Source organism: Podarcis erhardii, assembly GCF_964252035.2.
Source record: "Podarcis erhardii genome assembly, chromosome: 1".
Classification (NCBI taxonomy): domain Eukaryota; kingdom Metazoa; phylum Chordata; class Lepidosauria; order Squamata; family Lacertidae; genus Podarcis; species Podarcis erhardii.
Genome location: NC_138497.1, coordinates 63036761 through 63055926, shown reverse-complemented (window position 1 = coordinate 63055926; position 19166 = coordinate 63036761). Strand labels below are relative to the sequence as shown.

The window sequence follows — 19166 nt, the reverse complement described above, 5'->3', positions numbered from 1 at the left end:
TTGCCCGGTAAAGGATGTTAGGAGGTTCCTGGCAGTTCGCCCTGCAGGGGATGGCCCGCTGTTGAAACATGAAAATGGGTTGCCCTTATCTAGGCACCAGTTGGCAATGGTGATGCGAAAGGCGATCAGAGCCTGTGGGGAGTCCTCTGATGGTTTTGCCCCTCATTCCTTCAGGATCGGGGCTGCCACGACCGCAGCACACTGGGGGCTGTCTGCGGACAGAATCAAGGACATGGGTCGTTGGAAATCTGATGCGTTTAAAGGTTATGTCCGTTAGCAACTTTTATGCTGACATTCTTTTTGCTTGTTATCTCAGGTTTAGCAGCGGTCCGCATCTGGATGGTGGGACACAGTATCGTGCACTGGGCAGGCATTGGAGCCCGACAGTCCGGATTGGGAACGGGGCTCGGCCTTCCTCCACATGTCCACTTGTCTTGGCTGTCCAGGCGAGGAATGCGCTGGTCAGAATTCCTGCCGCTGATTCGTAGGCAGCTGATTTTGGAGGGGCCGCCCACGGCTATGGTGGTGCAACTAGGCGAGAACGACCTGGTTGACATGGACTGTCTGTCATTACGTGAGGCAATTTTGCACGACCTGGAGGTGCTGCGGGAGTTGCTGCCGACAACGAAGTTATTTTGGTCAAGGTTTTTGCAACGACGGGTTTGGAGGGGAAGTCGTTGCCCAGCTGCCACTGAAAGGGCCAGGAAGCGTATAAATGCAGCGGTGTCAAGGAAGGTCTTGGAGCTAGGTGGTGAGGTTATCTCCCACCCCGAGATTCTTTTTCGGAATGAGTCCCTCTTCAGGGAGGATGGGGTGCACCTTTCGGCCTTAGGAAACAGGATTTGGTTGGGTGCTGTGGTGGCAAAGCTGAGGTCCTGGCTGGGTTTGTGAGTGGTTTGGCGGTGAGCTTGGTGCTCCTTGGCGGTTAGGCATTGGTTAAAATTCTGGTTGGAGGAGGGGTAAGTGCCTACCCCTCCAATTGCGGTGTGGAAAAGGGAATTCCGTTAAAGGAATCCAGGGGCTTGCCATTCTTTCGTCCTTGTCCCTGGAATCGGACCTGGGCCGTGCAAGCCCCAACGGGACATGAGGGTGAGAAGTGATGGTTTGGGCCCCAGCCTCACTTTCTCACCCAACATTTGTTTCCCATGCTGGCTTCCGCTGGAATCCGGAAGTCAGCTCTGTCCCTGGGCATGGACAGATAGTCATAACCAATGCCTAAGCAACCACTCACAATTATGTATTTAAATAAAGTTGTGGCCAAAATTGATGCCAAAAACCTTAAACAAAAATTGATGTGTGATGTGTGCATTTTTTGGTGGGGGTGGCCTGGTGGAACTCAACACGCAACTTTATAATGTCATGATCCTTTAAGTCATTTCTGTGTAGACTGCACTGTAGAGCTCTCTTTTGTATCTATGAAATACAACATAATAATTAGAATTTATCCTTGTGGGGGAAGGGGCGGGGGTGGAGAAATGATCTATTTCATTAAATGTATCTCTGCTTCCTGCTTCCCCTTTGTAACATCTTCTTCTCCCTGAACCCTGTTAGTAAATGCCATGGATTGTGGGCAGGCAAGTAAAAGTTCTATCAGCCATGCTTTATTGAAATGTCAGATTGGTCCTTACTTGCATTTTTAATATGGGGGAACAACACTGTCTTGACTAATGCTTACATTTTGTTGTTGTTGTTTACTGAATCAAATGTCAGTAAAAGGAAAGCTTATGTGTTCAAAACGCAATGATGTTGACAGTTTATGACTACCAAGTGACTGTTAAGGAAAAGTAAGTTTATTTATTTCTGCGTTTCCAAATGAAATATGTATGCTTATGATGCAATGATCATCCTCTTTATACAGCCACTAGAAAGAGAAAGAAGTGAGGAAATTGTGAAGTGAGATATTAAACTACCTAGGACAATCAGAGGCATGGCTCCTGCCTTAACACATTACTCCTTCTTGATCAGTTTAGCATGCTGTTTGATCAGAAAAAGTACCTGGATGCGGAAACTCAAGTGATGAAATATGCAGCTTGATCAGTAAAGTATGTAGAAATTCAGCAAGTTCCAGTAGGTAGCTCAGCCAGTGAATTATACAGCAAAGCTAGGGAAGTACCCAGCTGGGAGCATAAATTATGAAAGTGGCTCAGTCAAGTATGCATCTTCATTAAAAGAATTTGGGAGGAAAAAATAAAATAGTAAAATTCAGCATGTCTCTTGGCTATTAAGTTATGCAAGTGGATATGCAAACGGCAACAATGGGACTACAAAGGTTTTCAGCTAAATCAATGAAGCAAGACTCTGCTTAAGAAAACGGCACACTGCAGACCTGCCTGGTCTCTCATGCAACTTGTTTATTATGGTCGATGAAAATGGAGCAGGTCTAAATTATAAGGATTCCATAGGCTCATTAGAAGCTGGGAATGTATTTTTTCCAACTTGAAAGAAAAATGAAAAACCAGAATAGGGCTTATTTACAATCTTCTCATGCCACCTAGAAGTTACTCATACATGTGCTTACTCCTATGGAAGATGTGCAACCACAAAAATTGCTCATTGACCAGTCTATGTGAAAAAGAAACACTAGCCAGACCATCAATCTTCATTCATTTTCAAATGTAACCATGTCTTCACCCTGCACAAAGTGCTAAAGAATTGTTCAGTGGTGTATGTTGTGACTGGGGGATGAAAGTGATGTAAGGAGCACCATTTTAAAAGCAAGGAGCAGTCTGGTGTGCTCCAATAAGGTTCATGTTGATATGGTTTGATCCCCCCCCCCCCGCACCAACTCATACCAAGTACCAGATTAACCCCAATATTTTAAGATTTGTAAAGTTCTTGAATGGAATTGGCACAGGCCTGAAAGTCTTTGCTGTATTACATCTGAGATGGATGTTGATTCAGCAAGCTTAGAAGTTAGAAGTATCTTAGAAGTTAGAACCACTAAACCACCTACTTTGTGAACGCACTCCTGCACCTTCATATTGCTAACTCTCTTGGGATGAAGTAGTGCGTCCCTGTGTTTTAACCCTTTAAGGGAAACAGGGAACAACTGAAGTTTAGGCCAAAAAGTTGGTCAATGTCAAATAAGATTTTGTCAACATCCAATTTTCTCCTCTCAATAAACTCTACTGAGCCAAATAGCCAAAGGTGAGTGATCAAATTATGAAGCTTAAATGCCATGGTTGCTGAGAAATATGTACATGATATGGTCCATTGCTCAGCGTCCTCTGCCACCAAATGATTAATGATTTTTAAAAGGATTTGTTTAGTGCAGAAGTATGGTGGAAATAAATAAAACTGTTATCACTTTTTTTTCTTTTAAGAAAAGATGACCAAGGGCAAAGAGCTGGAAATCTGACATAGGATGATGAATGTAAACAATTGAAAACAAAGCAAATTGTTTTATAAAATGCTCAATTCTGATTTTTGGTGGTACTAACAATGATTAAAGTTATGCATCACATTCCTGTGCATATATTGCATCAGCAAATTGATTTATGCTAGACTGTGATTGCTTTATTTTCCATGAATGGTGCTATCATTTAATGAATTGAATTAATAATAACAGCATGTTTGTCTGGTTACCTGGGGTTAGTAAGGGCTTATATTCAGGTATTGTCTTTTTCTCTCTCCCCCCCCCCCCTTGAATTTTAAAGGTATAGCTTATATTTGGGTGTGACTTATATTCGGGCCAATACGATAGGTTGTGTTATTTTTTTAAAAAAATACTTTATTGTCACTTGTACAACTTGTATACAGTGAGATTACACGAGCACCCCCACTCAGCTCTCTTAGTCTTAATTCCCCTCGTTTACTGATGTACACCCACCAAACCCGAAAGTCAGTTGCCCTGTAGTTATCTTTTTGTAGTGATCAGGTGGGATTGCTATGAGGAATTCTAACAAATATAGAGTAAGCCATCTGTGTCAGCAATGAAGGCATTGCGTTGACTGGGTTTAAACTATTTTGATATGATTCTTGATCAATCTACACCCCTGTTTCCGCGTTCCATTTCTCTCTTCCCCACATGTCACGTACGCAGCAGTTGCTTTGCCAGGCAGGCATCCTGTGCCATAAAGATAGTAGGCAAGTTACTTTGATGTAGTTTTCTTATATATAATCTTAAAATGTTAATCTTGGAGCCAGGAATCGAGGTGGTAGTGATCTGGTCTTTCTGGCCATCCTTCTTATCATGTTTATTTCTCACCTCTGGGGTTGCCAGATGCACCCCTTTGTAGTTCTCAACTTATTTACCACCCCTTTGTAGTTCTCAAGTTATTTACTACCCCTTTGTAGTTCTCAACATATTTACCCCAAAATATATGCATGCTAATGAGTGTTGTAGTGTAACTTTTTCCCCACGTGGGGTTTGATGAAATGCTCAGAGGAAATACTGTATTTTTCGCCCTATAGGACGCACTTTTTTCCCTCCAAAAATGAAGCGGAAATGTGTGTGCGTCCTATGGGGCGAATGCAGGCTTCAGGAGAGCCCCACCGCCAGCCCCACAAGCTTGGGGGACAGCGGGGAGGCAGAACGCCGCCATCCCGCTGTCCCCCGACTTGGTTAGAAGGCTGGGGAGAGGGGGAGAAGCCTGCTCCTCCCTGTCGCCAGCCCTGCAAACTCAGGGGACAGTGGGAGAGGCGCAGCGTGCCTTTCCCGCTGTCCCCCGACTTGGTTAGAAGGCTGGCGGGGGGGAGAAGCCTGCTCCTCCCTGTTGCCAGCCCTGCAAACTCGGGGGACAGTGGGGAGGCGCAGCGTGCCTTTCCCGCTGTCCCCCAACTTGGTTAGAAGGCTGGCGGGGGGGAGAAGCCTGCTCCTCCCCATCGCCAGCCCCGCAAACTCAGGTGACAGCGGGGAGGCGCAGCGCGCCATCCTGCTGTCTCCTGACCTGGTTTGGAGGCTGGCAGAGGGCTTCCCCCTCCCCCAGCCCCGCAAGCTCCTAGAGCGATGCCAAAGCTGCGTGCAGCTTCGGCATGGCTCTGGGTCCCGTTCTGGGGGCTGGGGGAGGGGGAAGCTCGGGCTTGCGGAGAGCTTCCTGTTCTGGGAGCTGGGAGCTCAGGCTTCCCCCGCCCCAGCCCCGCGCCTGGGGGGGAAAAATAATTCCCCCCCCTTTATCCCCCCCCCAAATCTAGGTGCGTCCTATGGGCCGGTGCATCCTCTAGGGCGACAAATACGGTAAGATTGGTTCTTACGAGCACTGTGTAAAAGATTTTTTTGCTAATAAAATGGCCTGGTGAAGGTGTGGTTTATGCATTTTCTCCGAGAGCTTTGCTGGTCAAAGCCTCGTGTCTTGTTTTTAATCAGGGTCCAGTCCTTCATTCAGTTGATGTTGTAGCGGAGGGGATTTTAATCAAGCTTGGAATGCATGGGAGGAGATTTTTCCTCCCTTGATATAGTTCTAATGAAAAGTGTTCTCCATGGTGTCTAGTAACCCTGGAAGACAAGGTTCCAGAGGTATCTATCAGAATTTGCCTCCTAGGGATGTGAGCTGGCTTTTTCATTGGAACTGTGCACATACTACAGTCCGAATGATAATCTCCACCAATATTTACTAAAAACGGGGGTGGGTGGGGACCAACCAGGGCATTTCAAGTCATAACTCTCATAAATTGTATGTCCATTACAACCATCATTGCCTTCCTCATGTTAAGAAAATAAACTTCAACAGTGAGGAGTATTCAATACTGATGGATAACTCTGGAGGATGAAGGTTCAAAATCACATCAGGAGGCTCCATCAGTAGAGAGGGTTGCCTTTCCAGCAGATGGAAGCCAATGAAACTGGCAATGGCGAGATAATGGAGGTAGGTATTTAGAAATGCACTTTAAAATTTGCTGACATTGACAAAATCAGATGCTCAACTTTCAGATTTTGAATGAATTCAACAGAGAATGAAAATACACTGGTGCAAAACTATTTTCCTGTTTGGCAACTAGTGTAATCAGACAAAGAATCATACATTTTCCACAGAGTACCAACATTTAATATGGTTTGGGCTCATTAATTACATATGGCTTCTTTCACCTCTTTTGTACAGTTTCTTATGGATCATTATTGGAAGCAGAAGCTTAATGAGAAATGGTAGCCCTGAGAAATTCACACTTGCTCCTACCGAGTAGTAATTTATCTTCAGATCTAACTACTCAGAACCTAATCCTATTATTCAGTCTTGAATGTGTTACTGAATTTCCGTTACTTTATTTATAATGAGACGAGAATGGCAGAGGATTAAATAACAGGAGGAGAACAGTTAAGGTTTTGATTGCGTTCAAGTCAGGAAACGCAGCCCAGCTTATCAAAGTAATGAAGTTCCCTGCCTTCACCCAACGCATCACCTGCTTAGTGATGCACAATTTTATTTTTCCACCACTTCAGAATTGTTTTGCTGATTAAATAGGCAACTCAGAAGTACTGTTCATATGATTCTATAGCACTAATTGCTGAATAGTTAACAAGTGCTTCTCTGAATTTCTAACTATTCTGTGTTTCCAGTGCTTTTCAGACAATCTAACAGATAGTCAAAAGGAAGCACAGCCCACCCAATGTCAAGGTAGTACAAATATTCCAGATTTCAGATTGTGAACATTCCAAAGGAACATTTGCTGCAGCATGCTTTTTAGGTCATTTTATTTTATTTTTTTTAACAAAAAATGTATCTCTGACAGGCTTCCTTTCTAATGGGGCAGTTATATAATTACTTATCTACCAACAGCACATTATCGTTAACCACATCTCCATGTGAGGGGAGAATTCAGCTGCTTACTTCATACAACGAATTCCCAATTTTCACAAAGCATACCAACCCATTCTATGTGACACACATCCAAACACACCCTTGCACTATTTATTTATGACACTGATACCCCATCTTTCTTCCAAGCAGCTCAAGGCAGTGTATCTAGTTCTCCCTCTGCCATTTCATCCTCACAACCACCCTGTAAGGAATGCTAGTTGAAAGATAGTGAATGGTGCACGGTAACCCAATGAGCTTCATGGCTGTGTGGGGATTTGAACCTGTGGCTCTCTCCCACTTGCACCCTCTAGTCTGACACGAACCGCTTCTCCATTTTGAATCCTTGCCACTAGGCATAAATAACAAGGCATCAGGCTAGTAAAGATTTGCTGTGATTTGCTACACTTCACAGTGACTTCCTATTTGTACCAGCAGTACCTTGTGACAATGCAAGCAGAATGTGCATCCCTATGGAAAATAAACTGATTTGGTGTGGTAAATTCACAACTGAATAAACCAGGTGGATTACAAGCAGTCAATGATTAAATCACATTTCTAACATTCCTTTTTGAAAGCTTTGCAATCCTGTTAATTAATCTCTCAAGCAAAACCAGGGAGAGTAGACTCTTACATCAAAAGGCATCTCCTTTGCAGCACCTGAATATAAAAAAACCTTATTCCCCCCTAATATAATGCTATATATCATATTCTGATCATTACAACCAAATAAATATGCATCTCCTCTAAAGTCTGCACACAGTGCACATTAAGTCTTGACTTCTGAATGGATTAAACTTACATCTTGTGAGTTGCATTCCGAAGTGCTTTGATTATTATCTTCATTTCTTGAGGAAACCCGAAGAGTCTCTTTGTCTTCAGGAGCTATTTGCTAGATGACAAGAAAGATAAAAGACTGTGAAAAAATACTGCAGGGATATTTATCTGTTGGATTCGTCTCTGCCTTCTTTCAAATAACTGTTGTAAACAATTACTACCTGGAAATCAGAAATCTATTTCAAAACATTCAGCAGCACAACTATTATTTGCTATCTGTTGGATCCAAAGAACTGTTTGACGCTCTTGAAAGAGAACTCTCCTGCCTCTGAGCACCCCTGAAAAGCAACTCTTGAGGGACAGGGATAGAGCTTAGGATCTGCAGTGGGAGATGCTAAATGCTAGAAGCACCTTGCATGAGTTAAAAGGTAAAGGTAAAAGGACCCTTGACCATTAAGTCCAGTCGTGACCGACTCTGGGGTTGCAGCGCTCATCTCGCTTTATTGGCCGAGGGAGCCAGCGTACAGCTTCCGGGTCATGTGGCCAGCATGACTAAGCCACTTCTGGTGAACCAGAGCACCGCACGGAAACACCGTTTACCTTCCCGCTGGAGCGGTACCTATTTATCTACTTGCACTTCATGTTTTTGAACTGCTAGGTTGGCAGGATCAGGGACCGAGTGACGGGAGCTCACCCCATCGCGGGGATTCGAACCGCCAACCTTCTGATTGGCAAGTCCTAGGCTCTGTGGTTTAACCCACAACGCCACCCGTGTCCCTTGCATGAGTTGAAGCCCCACAAAATCTGCTCCACAGTGTTCCCCAACACCCTGGAGCAGATTTTGAAAGTGACAGGGTTACAAAGGAAAGGGAGGAAAGGGGAAGTCTTACTGCATGTGTGAAGGCCTCAAGCAGTGAAGGTTTGGGCGCAACTAATGGTTAAATCTGTCAATTCTGGTTACTCTCAGTTTCTCATTTTTCCACTTTTGTGATCATTTCTCCACATTTCCACATCAGTTTGCAAATTATTTTGATGTATCCCCCAGTCAGCAAAGATGAAGCCTATAAAAAAGGGCTATTATCGACCACATGTGTGGAGTAAATACTTCCAAATTTGCCCATTGGAAATACACAGATTGTTAGCTATCGTATGAATTTATTGCTACTGAGCTTAAGTTATTGTGGCATTTTGTTTCTAATATAATTTATTTAAATCTCGTTGTAACAGTAAGATATGCAATTACTAATAACGGATATCTAATTACAATTTACATCCTAATTATAAAGAGCACACCATTCACAAGTCAAATAAAAACCTAGTTAGCAGTCTGCTTGTACAACTGTGCACTCAGGGGTGAATCATTTTGGAAAGCACTCCAGCCCCTTATCCAATTTGTCTTTGCATTTCTGAAGCCTGCTGATGACTTTCATATTTCAGGACTGTGTGTGCAGCATATGCAGGGTTCCGCATTCCAGCAATACTTTCACAAATTAGAGAGATTTACAGGTGAGACCTTTTCATGCTTGACCAAAAATCATGTTTCAAATTTCAGAAACTTAAGAATTAAGTAAAGCCGTTTGCAGTCCACTTAACTTATGCATGGGCTTGCTGATGAAACTAAAATCTATTTGTGTTTGCACAGCTTTCAGTAAAAGATAATATATAAAAGAAGAATTAAACATCCAGTTTGCTTGAAACAGAATAGCAAGCCAAACTCATTATTTTTCTGTGTTGCTCTCCAAATTTTGTGCTGGAATAAATGATACATTCCTGTTCCAGTCTATGCTTCCTATTTTCTCCCTCTGCTTCAATCTATATAGTTCCCTTTTCATTATAAACTACTTACCATTTCTCTTCTTTGTATTATTATAATCTTCCGTGTCTTTCATTATCTCTTCACTGCCTAATACTGCTACGGTGCTCTCTAATCATGATGCTTCTAGTTAGTGACCTTTTTTTTGACATTGGTATGTCATTTCAGGTTTTTTTCACCGAATAAGCTAATTTTCAGCTGTTCAGATAGCTTCTCACTCACAACACCTTTTGCATCAGATTGTAACACCCTTGCATTATTTTTTATTATTTTTTATTCTTTTTAAATATTTATTAATATTAACAACAAAATATAACAATATGCCAAAACAAGAAAGAAACAATTCCAAATCTTACAGATTAAAACACGAAACTAAGAATGAAAGAAAATAAAAAGAAAAAAGAAAAGGTTACAGACGTTTCAGGTTACAGACTCCGCTAGCCCAGAAATAGTACAGTGGTGCCCCGCAAGACGAATGCCTCGCTAAACGAAAAACCCGCAAGACGAAAGGGTTTTCCGATTTTTTAGCGGCTTCGCAAGATGAATTTCCCTATGGGCTTGCTTCGCAAGACGAAAGCCCATAGGGAAATCTCCGGGGACAGTGGGGAAGCGCAGCGCGCCTTCTCCTCTGTTCCTGGACCTGTCCTGAAGGCTTGCGGCGGGAGGAGGGCTTTCCTCCCCACCGCCAACATTCAGAATGCTGTTCTGAATGTTGGCGGTGGGGAGGAAAAACCCTCCTCCCACCGCAAGCCCCGGGAAGAGAGGAGAAGCTGCGCGCCTTCCCCTCTGTTCCCGGACCTGTCCTGAAGGCTTGCGGTGGGAGGTCCGGGAACAGAGGAAAAGGCGCGCAGCTTCTCCTCTCTTCCCGGGGCTTGCGGTGGGAGGAGGGTTTTTCCTCCCCACCGCCAACATTCAGAAGGCTGTTCTGAAGGCTGGCGGTGGGAAGAAAAGCCCTTCTCCTGCCTCCAGCCTTCAGAAGAGTTCCCCGCAGGGCTCCCCAAGCTGTGAATGTCTGCCCCGCGCAAGGGGCGCTCTGCTTAAGAGCGCCCCTCGTGCGGGGCAGCAGGCTGCTATCCGCAGCTTGGAGAGCCCTGCGGGGAAGTCCTGCAGGGCTCCCCAAGCTGCAGATGTCTGCCCCGCGCGAGGGGCGCTCTGCTTCAGAGCGTCCCTCGCACCGGGCAGCAGGCTGCTATTCGCAGCCTAGGCAGCCCTGCAGGAACTCTTCTGAAGGCTGGCGGCGGGAGAAGGGCTTTTCTTCCCACCGCCAGCCTTCAGAAGGCTGTTCTGAAGCCTGGCGGTGAGGAGAAAAGTCCTCCCCCCCCCACCAGCCTTCAGAAGAGGTCCGAGGACAGACTGTCCCCGGACCTGGTCTGAAGGCGGTCTCCCTAGGAACGCATTAATTGATTTTCAATGCATTCCTATGGGAAACCGTGCTTCGCAAGACGAAAAACTCGCAAGACGAAAAAACTTGCGGAATGAATTAATTTCGTCTTGCGAGGCACCACTGTATCTCGGGTTAAGAACTTTGATTCAGGATGAGAACAGAAATTGCCTGGTGGTGGTGTGGTGGCAGCAAGAGGCCCCATTAGCTAAAGTGGTACCTCAGGTTAAGAACAGTTTCAGGTTAAGAACAGACGTCCAGAACGAATTAAGTTCTTAACCTGAGGTACCACTGTACATTTTCATATAATTCTTTCTTATTAAATAACATGCTGTGAAATTTATGGTTTTTGTCCATAATTTTTCTACTCTTTTTATTCTATTGTATGGCCTAGATCTTGTTCCTACTTTTTAATGGCATTTCCCTTTTCTTCTTTTCCTGATTGTCCATTCTGTAACAATTTGTAGATTTTTGAGATAGTCTTTTGATTATTCCTTTTCCCATAACATTTTTTTTTTATCAAAACCCTTTGATTTTTTTATCCTTCTTGAACATTGCTGTTAGCTGGTAGTATTCTAGCCAATTAACCCCACTCTGTTTTAGTTTTTCAAATTTTTTCACTTTCTGGCAATAATTTATCTCCTCCACAAATTCCCTATATGTTAGCCAATTATATTTCATGTTATTTCTATGACTAGCCAATGGTTCTCTAGGCGATAGCTACCAGGGAGTTTTGGTTGTTACTACTGCTTTGTTCCTTTCCCAAACTTCAAATAGGGCCTTCCTCACCAAATGGTTAGTAAAGCCTCTATGTGCTTTTTTGTCATGTCCTAGGTAGCCATGCCACCCAAAAACTTTGTCCCAGCCCTCCAAAACCAGAACCTCAGTACACTTAAGGATACTGTTCCTTATCACCTCTATAATCTCTTCAGTCTCTATATCCAAATTTAAATAAATATATTCACTACTTTCAATTTCCGGAAATTTATTTCCTCTGACATAATCTCTAATTTTATTCTCTTCTTTGTGTTCCAATTCGTATAATTTTTTATAGAAATTTCTGAACTTAACCTTTATTTGATCTGGGTCTGTGGTTTCCTTACCTTGTTCTATAATTTTATTTATAACTATTTCCACTTGTCTTTCCTTTGTTAGCCAACCCCCAGTAATGTCCAGGACGTATGGCAGCTCTAGCTATTATGAAGTGAGAGGAAATCCCATTTCCATTAGGCTTGGAGTCCAGCAACCTGCTCTATAACTCCTTGAGTGACCTATGAAAAGCAAGCTGTGTATTTCCAGCTTGCTTTGGACATAATGCTAAATCATAATTTACTATTACAGGAATTAACTTGGGCAAACCTCATGCTCATTCATTCCCGCTCTCTCTTCTTCCACCAGCATGCCTGTGAGGAGACTGGAAGCATCCATGTATCATTTTTAAACTAGCAGTGCTCTCGTTGACTGTATACTGCAGGTGCAGGGAAGGCCACAGAAATGGGGTAAAAGAGAGAGAGAGGGTGAGGAGGAAGGGGGAGGCTTATATATACATATGGTCTCTGTGTATGAGATGTATGTGGTGAATGTGAGGGAGGAAGGAGCAGGGATTTGTGTGTGTGAGAGAGATCCATATATGTCTATGGGTACGCAGTGCTGGCACTTTTCGCAGCTCGAAATGTTAAAGGTTGCACTTTAATGTTAAATGTTAAATGTTAAATGTTAAAAGTTGCATTTACTGTGACAACTTCTTGGTGAGTACCGGCACCTTTTCTTCTTAAAAAAAGCACTGAGTAGGACACAGGTGACCTCACAGCAACCATGAGTTTTCCATGGGAGGTTTGTGCTATGCCAGGCCACCCATGGCAGCTATTTTGTGACTGGCACCCACAGCACTTTCTCAAATTTAAAAATGTGACCACTGGCTTAAAATCACTGCGAACCCATGGTTTTATTGTTCTGGAATGTTCTGTAGCCATAGTCCTCTGCCTTCCTGTACCTCACCTCAGCCTAGACCTTTCCTTTGCCCTTTCCAAAAGTCAGAGATTGATGTGCATTATAATGAGTGAAATAATATTTGATCCCCTATCAACCAGTCAGATGTCAGGCTACCTGGTATCTTCACTGTATGTAATGAGCTGAGATTAGAAGCACCTGCTGTAAGGGAGAGGTTTTACCTGTAATCCCAGCTCGTTACAGTACCAGAACTATATGGGGGGACTTGTCAATGATCTCAGGGCAGCTGGGACCATAGTCACAATGAAAACAGTTTGTAACACACCATGCCGTGAGGGACTGAAATCTTGCAGAGCTTGCAAGATCCCCTTGCTCAAGACAACACATGTAGAGGCCCGTCTGCAGTTTGCCAATGCACATCTGAATGACCCAGAGGAGAACTGGGTGAAAGTGTTGTTGTCAGATGAGACCAAAATCAAGCTCTTTGGCATCAACTCAACTCACTGGGTTTGGAGGAGGAGGAATGCTGCCTACAACCCCAAGAACACCATCCCCACCGTCAAACATGGAAAGGGGACATATTATGCTTTGGGGGTGTTTTTCTGCTAAGGGGACAGGACACCACCTCATTGAAGGGATGATGGAGCGGACCATGTATCGTCAAATCTTGGGTGAGCACCTCCTTTCCTCAGCCAGAGCATTGAAAATGGGTCAAGGATGCGTATTCCAGCATGACAATGACCCAAGACACATGGCCAAGGCAACAAAGGAGTGGCTCAAGAAGAAGCACATTAAGGTCCTGGAGTGGCCTAGCCAGTCACCAGACCTTAATCCCATCGAAAATCTGTGGAGGGAGCTGAAGGTTTGAGTAGCTACACATCAGCCTCGAAATCTTACTGACTTGGAGAGGATCCGCAAAGAGGAGTGGGACAACATACCTCCTGAGATGTGTGCAAACCTGGTGGCCACCTACAAGACACGTCTGACCTCTGTAACTGCCAACAAAGGTTTTGCCACCAAGTACTAAGTCATCTTTTGCAAAGGGATCAAATACTTATTTCACTCATTATAATGCACACCAATCACTGACTTTTGTCTTCTGGGTTTCTGGGGGCTGTCCTGTTGTTATTCTGTCTCTCACAGCTACAATAAACCTACCATTAAAATTATCGACTGGTTATTTCTTCTCAGGGGGCAAACAAGCAAATTTAGCAGGGGATCAAATACTTTTCGCCCTCACTGTACCTTAGGTCAGGATTACTGTACTGCTGAGATCATTACTGCTTGAAACAGAACAGGAAACAAGCTTATGATTCACTCTGTGAGGACAGGGCTGACTTGGAAATCATGAACTGGGGCTCTCTATTTCAGGAGTGGGGCTCCATGATCACTGCAGATGGTGACAGCAGCCACGAAATTAAAAGAGGCCTGCTTCTTGGGAGAAAAGCAATCACAAACCTAGACAGCATATTAAAAAGCGGAGACACCACCTTGCCAACAAAGGTCCATATAGTTAAAGCTATGGTTTTCCCAGTAGTGATGTATGGAAGTGAGAGCTGGATCATAAAGAAAGTTGATCGCCGAAGAATTGATGCTTTTGAATTATGGTGCTGGAGGAGACTCTTGAGAGTCCCATGGACTGCAAGAAGATTAAACCTATCCATTCTGAAGGAAAGCACCCCTCAGTGCTCACTGGAAGGACAGATCCTGAAGCTGAGGCTCCAATACTTTGGCCACCTCATGAGAAGAGACGACTCCCTGGAAAAGACCCTGATGCTGGGAAAGATGGAGGGCACAAGGAGAAGGGGACGACAGAGGACGAGATGGTTGGATAGTGTTCTCGAAGCTACCAGCATGAGTTTGACCAAACTGCGGGAGGCAGTGGAAGACAAGAGTGCCTGGCGGCTCTGGTCCATGGGGTCACGAAGAGTCGGACACGACTAAACGACTAAACAGCAACAACATTTCAGAAGTGTGGTGAAGGTTGTAGCTCAGTGATTGAACATCTGCTTTGTGTGCAGAAGGTCCTATATTCAGTCCTCAGGATTTCCTATTAAGTATGGGAGAGACACCTGGAGTGCTACAGTTAATAAGTGTCAACAATATTGAGGTAGATGAACCAACAGCAGTATCTATATTCATAAGGGACATAACATTCGTATTTGGTAATGGGATCAAATAAATGAAATATTGAAAGACATGCCTCTCCACACCATTTTTCCACTGCACTTGCTTGAAATAATTTGAGCAACATGGCCAAGTCATAGACTATTTAGATATAACAAGTGTAGTGTGAGGCCCTATTATCCCAAAGAGATAAAATGTTCAATTTGCATCAAATAAATGAAGCAAGTAAACACAATGAGAACTGACGGTGTGTGTGTGTGTGTGTGTTTTAAAAAAAGAATATCCATGCAATAATAACCAATATGGGAAAATCTGCTGAACTGAAGACATGGCCTATTAAGCCAATTACCAGGGTAGCTTTGAAATATATGACTTTACCCTGCGGCATTAGTAGACATTTAGGATTTCACCTTAAATTTAGATAGCAATGTTTCTAAATTTGACAAATCCCCCCCTTTGCCTTTGTGGTACGGCTATTCACATTTAAAATACAATTACGGTACACTTCTATCAAAATGCCCACTTTAATATGAAGCTTCATCTTATCCCTCAATCTGGCCAGCTGAAGTCTGCTGATGCCAGCTCAGTTAACTCCCTGTGAGGCAACAATAATGACAGATGAGCAGCCAGACAGATGGTAACTAATAGGCCAGGACTAAACCTAAGCTTGGCAAGGCCCACTGTGCATTTGAATATCTATCTAGGAGATTTTTTTGCTTGGTATGTGGGACAAAGGTATTTATCTGATAGCATTTTTTTCACAGAAGGTCAGAGCAGCTTGGTAGGAGAAACTAGCAAGAGCATTCTGGGCCTCCAGTTCTGTGAAGAACCTGTGTCTCCCATACATGACCCACCCCTTCTGGAAGAATCAAAAGCACAAGTCTCTGTAGGATGCTTCACACATAACAGCAACTGAAAGTAGCTGTGTCAAATGTGTCAATTTCAGTTTTTCCTCAGTTTCTCACTTTTTCCAGTTTGGTTCTCTACATTTCCACATTAGGTTGGGCAGATTTCTCTAATATACATGTTTTATTATATTCCTCCTTCCCTAATTACACATTTTTTCGCAAAACAATTTCCTCTTATATAAAGTATTTTTGTATGTTATTTTCAAGACTATATTCATTTATAGACGTACTCTAGTATATGCATTTCTGTACACATTATTTGGCTGGGGGACTACAATATGAAATTCAGCAACATGCTAATTTCAAAGGATGGTTTCTTTCGGTTTGCAAATTGTTTCAGAAAGTGCAAATTACCATATTTTTCCATGTATAAGACTAGGTTTTTTTCCTTAAAAATAATGTCCAAAATTTGAGGGTGTCTTATACACGGATATATCTTTCCCAATTTTCTTAAATTGGAGTCCCCAAAAATAGGGGGCGTCTTATACATGGGGGCGTCTTATAGATGGAAAAATACGGTAAGTATATTCACATTAAATGCAAACTTAATTGAACTTCTCTCAAAATTGCAGCTTGAAGAGAATCTGTTTGTGGTGGCAGCGCCTTCTGAAATCTGGGGAGCAGCAACGCACAAGATGGCCTCCTTACTGGTGGTCCTTAGGCTATGTAACTCCTTCCCCTTGAGGATACAAAAGTATTGTCTCTTAAAATTCTGCCAATAGTTTACGACACATTTCTCTGCTCAGATCTTTGAATGGATCTAGTTCCTCTTTGCAATATTGTTATATTTGTGGAAAATTATTTCTGAACAGGTTTTGATTAACTGTTTTAATCGTCATTTTGAAATGTTGTGCACCCACTCTCAGGATCTTTTGGTGATGAATGGGTTATAAAAGCAATAAATAAACAGCTATGCAAATACGAGTAAACTGAAAAACCTCCCATTTGTAAATGTACTTAAACCTGTCCTCACTAAGCTGATGCCCTCTGGATGTTGTTGGATTTGAACTTCTTCCAAGCCCCAACCAGCATGACCAGTGGTCAGGGATGAAGAGAGTTGTAATCCAACAACATCTGGACATACAAAGAGAATGGTAGAAGATCCCAGGCATTTGTTATAATGTTTGGTTTCTCAGTCTCTTTAATGAACATGCACTATTGTTCAAAAAATTCTGAAAAGGATCTGACATGGTTATCCTAGGCCAAACCTTTCCCAAAGTTAAAGCATTGCATTCACCAGCTGTTCTGTAAATCACCCTACCTAAATCAGAACACAGCTGGCAAGAAATTCTAAATTAATTTGCATTCATTTGATTAAAAGAATAAAGGAAAACCCTAAAGCCAAACTGATTGCCCAAAGTGGTGATTATTTCCTTGCAGGCATCATGCAGGTACCAATTAGCATAAACAAGAATTCCCTCTCTGTGCTAAAAAGTTTTACTGAACCATATTTTATGGAGGTCACCATCTCTAAAGCGAAAGAATATAATCAGATTTTTTTTAAAAAAAAATCTTCACCAGTTACTACTTTCTCTTTTCATATTTTGAAAGAGAACACCCAGCTGATATGTGCAATAGACTATTAGCTTGCAGCATTACATTCAGATTGGTAGACCTCACTGTATAAAGAAACCCTCAGATTGCCAACTCCAGGTTCTGAGATGCTCCTGGGCAATAAACCCTCATTGGACCTCCTCTCCTTCAGTGACTCTAACAATTATTTGCTGCTGTGGTTGCTTCTTTTCCCCATCATTGCTATTACCTGCTTACTAGCAGTGGGCTTGCATGTTTCTCTGAGTCTCATGAGCAAAGCCATTGGGAGTCTCATAATCCCAGCAGGGTCACCCAAGACACTAAGGTCAAAGGGGAGGAGCTAGACAAAGAATGATCCAAAAAGTCCTCAGTGGCTGAACAGGCGGGTGATAACAAGCGGTATGTTACAACGGCTGTGAAGGCAGATGAAGGCTGCAGCAAATAAGAATCTACTGGTCGTCGTGATACTCATGCCAATGGAATAGAGCCTTACTGCAAAGACTTTGTGTTGGTCAGTGTGCACTGATCTCCACACATAAAACAAATTCTTGCACAGGTGTCTTCCAAAAAGCCACCCCAAACCCAACCCATCCCTCTCCCAAAACGTTCCATGGTGATCAGCAAATGGTAATGGTGGCAGGACCGTGAAATCTGGAAGCCCCTAATCATGAACCGGCACATGGCTGTGGATACAGGTTCTGTCTTTCTGACTTAAGGAGTGAGGCAGTTTAGTAGCTCGGCAGTTGTATCCATGACTGAGCAGTCCTATTTAAGGTCCACTTTGCTTACCCCAAAAAGGGGGAGGGGCAAGAAAAGGTGCTGTAAACATAGTCTGCCTCTTTTCCCCCTGACTGTGTTCATGGAAAACAATCTTACTTGGCTACGAGTGATCACCAAAGAAGAAGGAAGAAAGAAGAAGAAGAAGAAGAAGAAGCGGGCCAATGAGAAAGCAAGGATCTGCACCTCAACACCACTGTTTGCTTGTTCATCCCTCTGGGCCAGAATGAGAACAAACAGAATGCAGTAGTGATGGGAAGAGCATCCAGGGGGCTTTTGTAAGTGCCCCCTTCTATGGTGTGGCTCCTTGGCAGATGCCCAACCATGTTGGTTTGATGCCAGCATGAAAAGCTTATGCCAAGTAATTCAGTTGTTACAGAAACCTTGCTTAATGGCTAAAGCCACACAGAGAAGGTCATAGCTCAGTGAAAGTGCAGCTGCATAGCATGCTGAAGATCCCAAGTTCAGTCCATATCATATCCAGGTAAGACTGGGACAGATTCTTGTCTGAAGCCCCAGAGAGCTGCTGCCAGTCAGTATAGACAAAACAGTAATACCTCGGGTTACAGACACTTCAGGTTACAGACGCTTCAGGTTACAGACTCCGCTAACCCAGAAATAGTACCTCGGGTTAAGAACTTTGCTTCAAGATGAGAACAGAAATCATGTGGCAGCGGTGCGGTGGCAGTGGGAGGCCCCATTAGCTAAAGTGGTACCTCAGGTTAAGAACAGACCTCCGGAATGAATTAAGTTCTTAACCAGAAGTACCACTGTACTGAGCTAGATATGACCAATGATCCAACTCAGTATAAGGCAGTTTATGTGTAACTAATCCTATGGTCAAAACAAAGCAAATTCCTTCCAGTAGCACCTTAAAGACCAACTAAGTCAGTTCTTGGTATCCGCTTTCGTGTGCATGCACACTTCTTCAGATACGTATGCATGCACACGAAAGCGCATACCAAGAACTGACTTAGTTGGTCTTTAAGGTGCTACTGGAAGGAATTTGTTTTCTTTTGACTATGGCAGACCAACACGGCTACCTATCTGTAACTAATCCTATGGTGTAAGATTAAGCCTTATTCCTTAGAAAGTGCACCTTGATGAGCCCTGACAACTTTCTGCAATGCAGCAAAAATTATCGGCATTATTGTACGGTGACCTTGCTT

General features: G+C 43.3%; 1 protein-coding gene across 4 annotated transcripts in view; it reads right to left on the bottom strand.

The window, feature by feature from the left end:
- LUZP2 (leucine zipper protein 2) overlaps positions 1-19166 on the bottom strand; it is a 349517-nt gene that overhangs the window by 16974 nt on the left and 313377 nt on the right. For all 4 annotated transcript variants that reach the window (XM_081835527.1, XM_081835525.1, XM_081835526.1 and 1 more), the window contains one exon: positions 7534-7623. In XM_081835527.1, coding sequence (XP_081691653.1) covers positions 7534-7623 — 90 coding nt within the window. The remainder of the gene's footprint in view (positions 1-7533; positions 7624-19166) is intronic.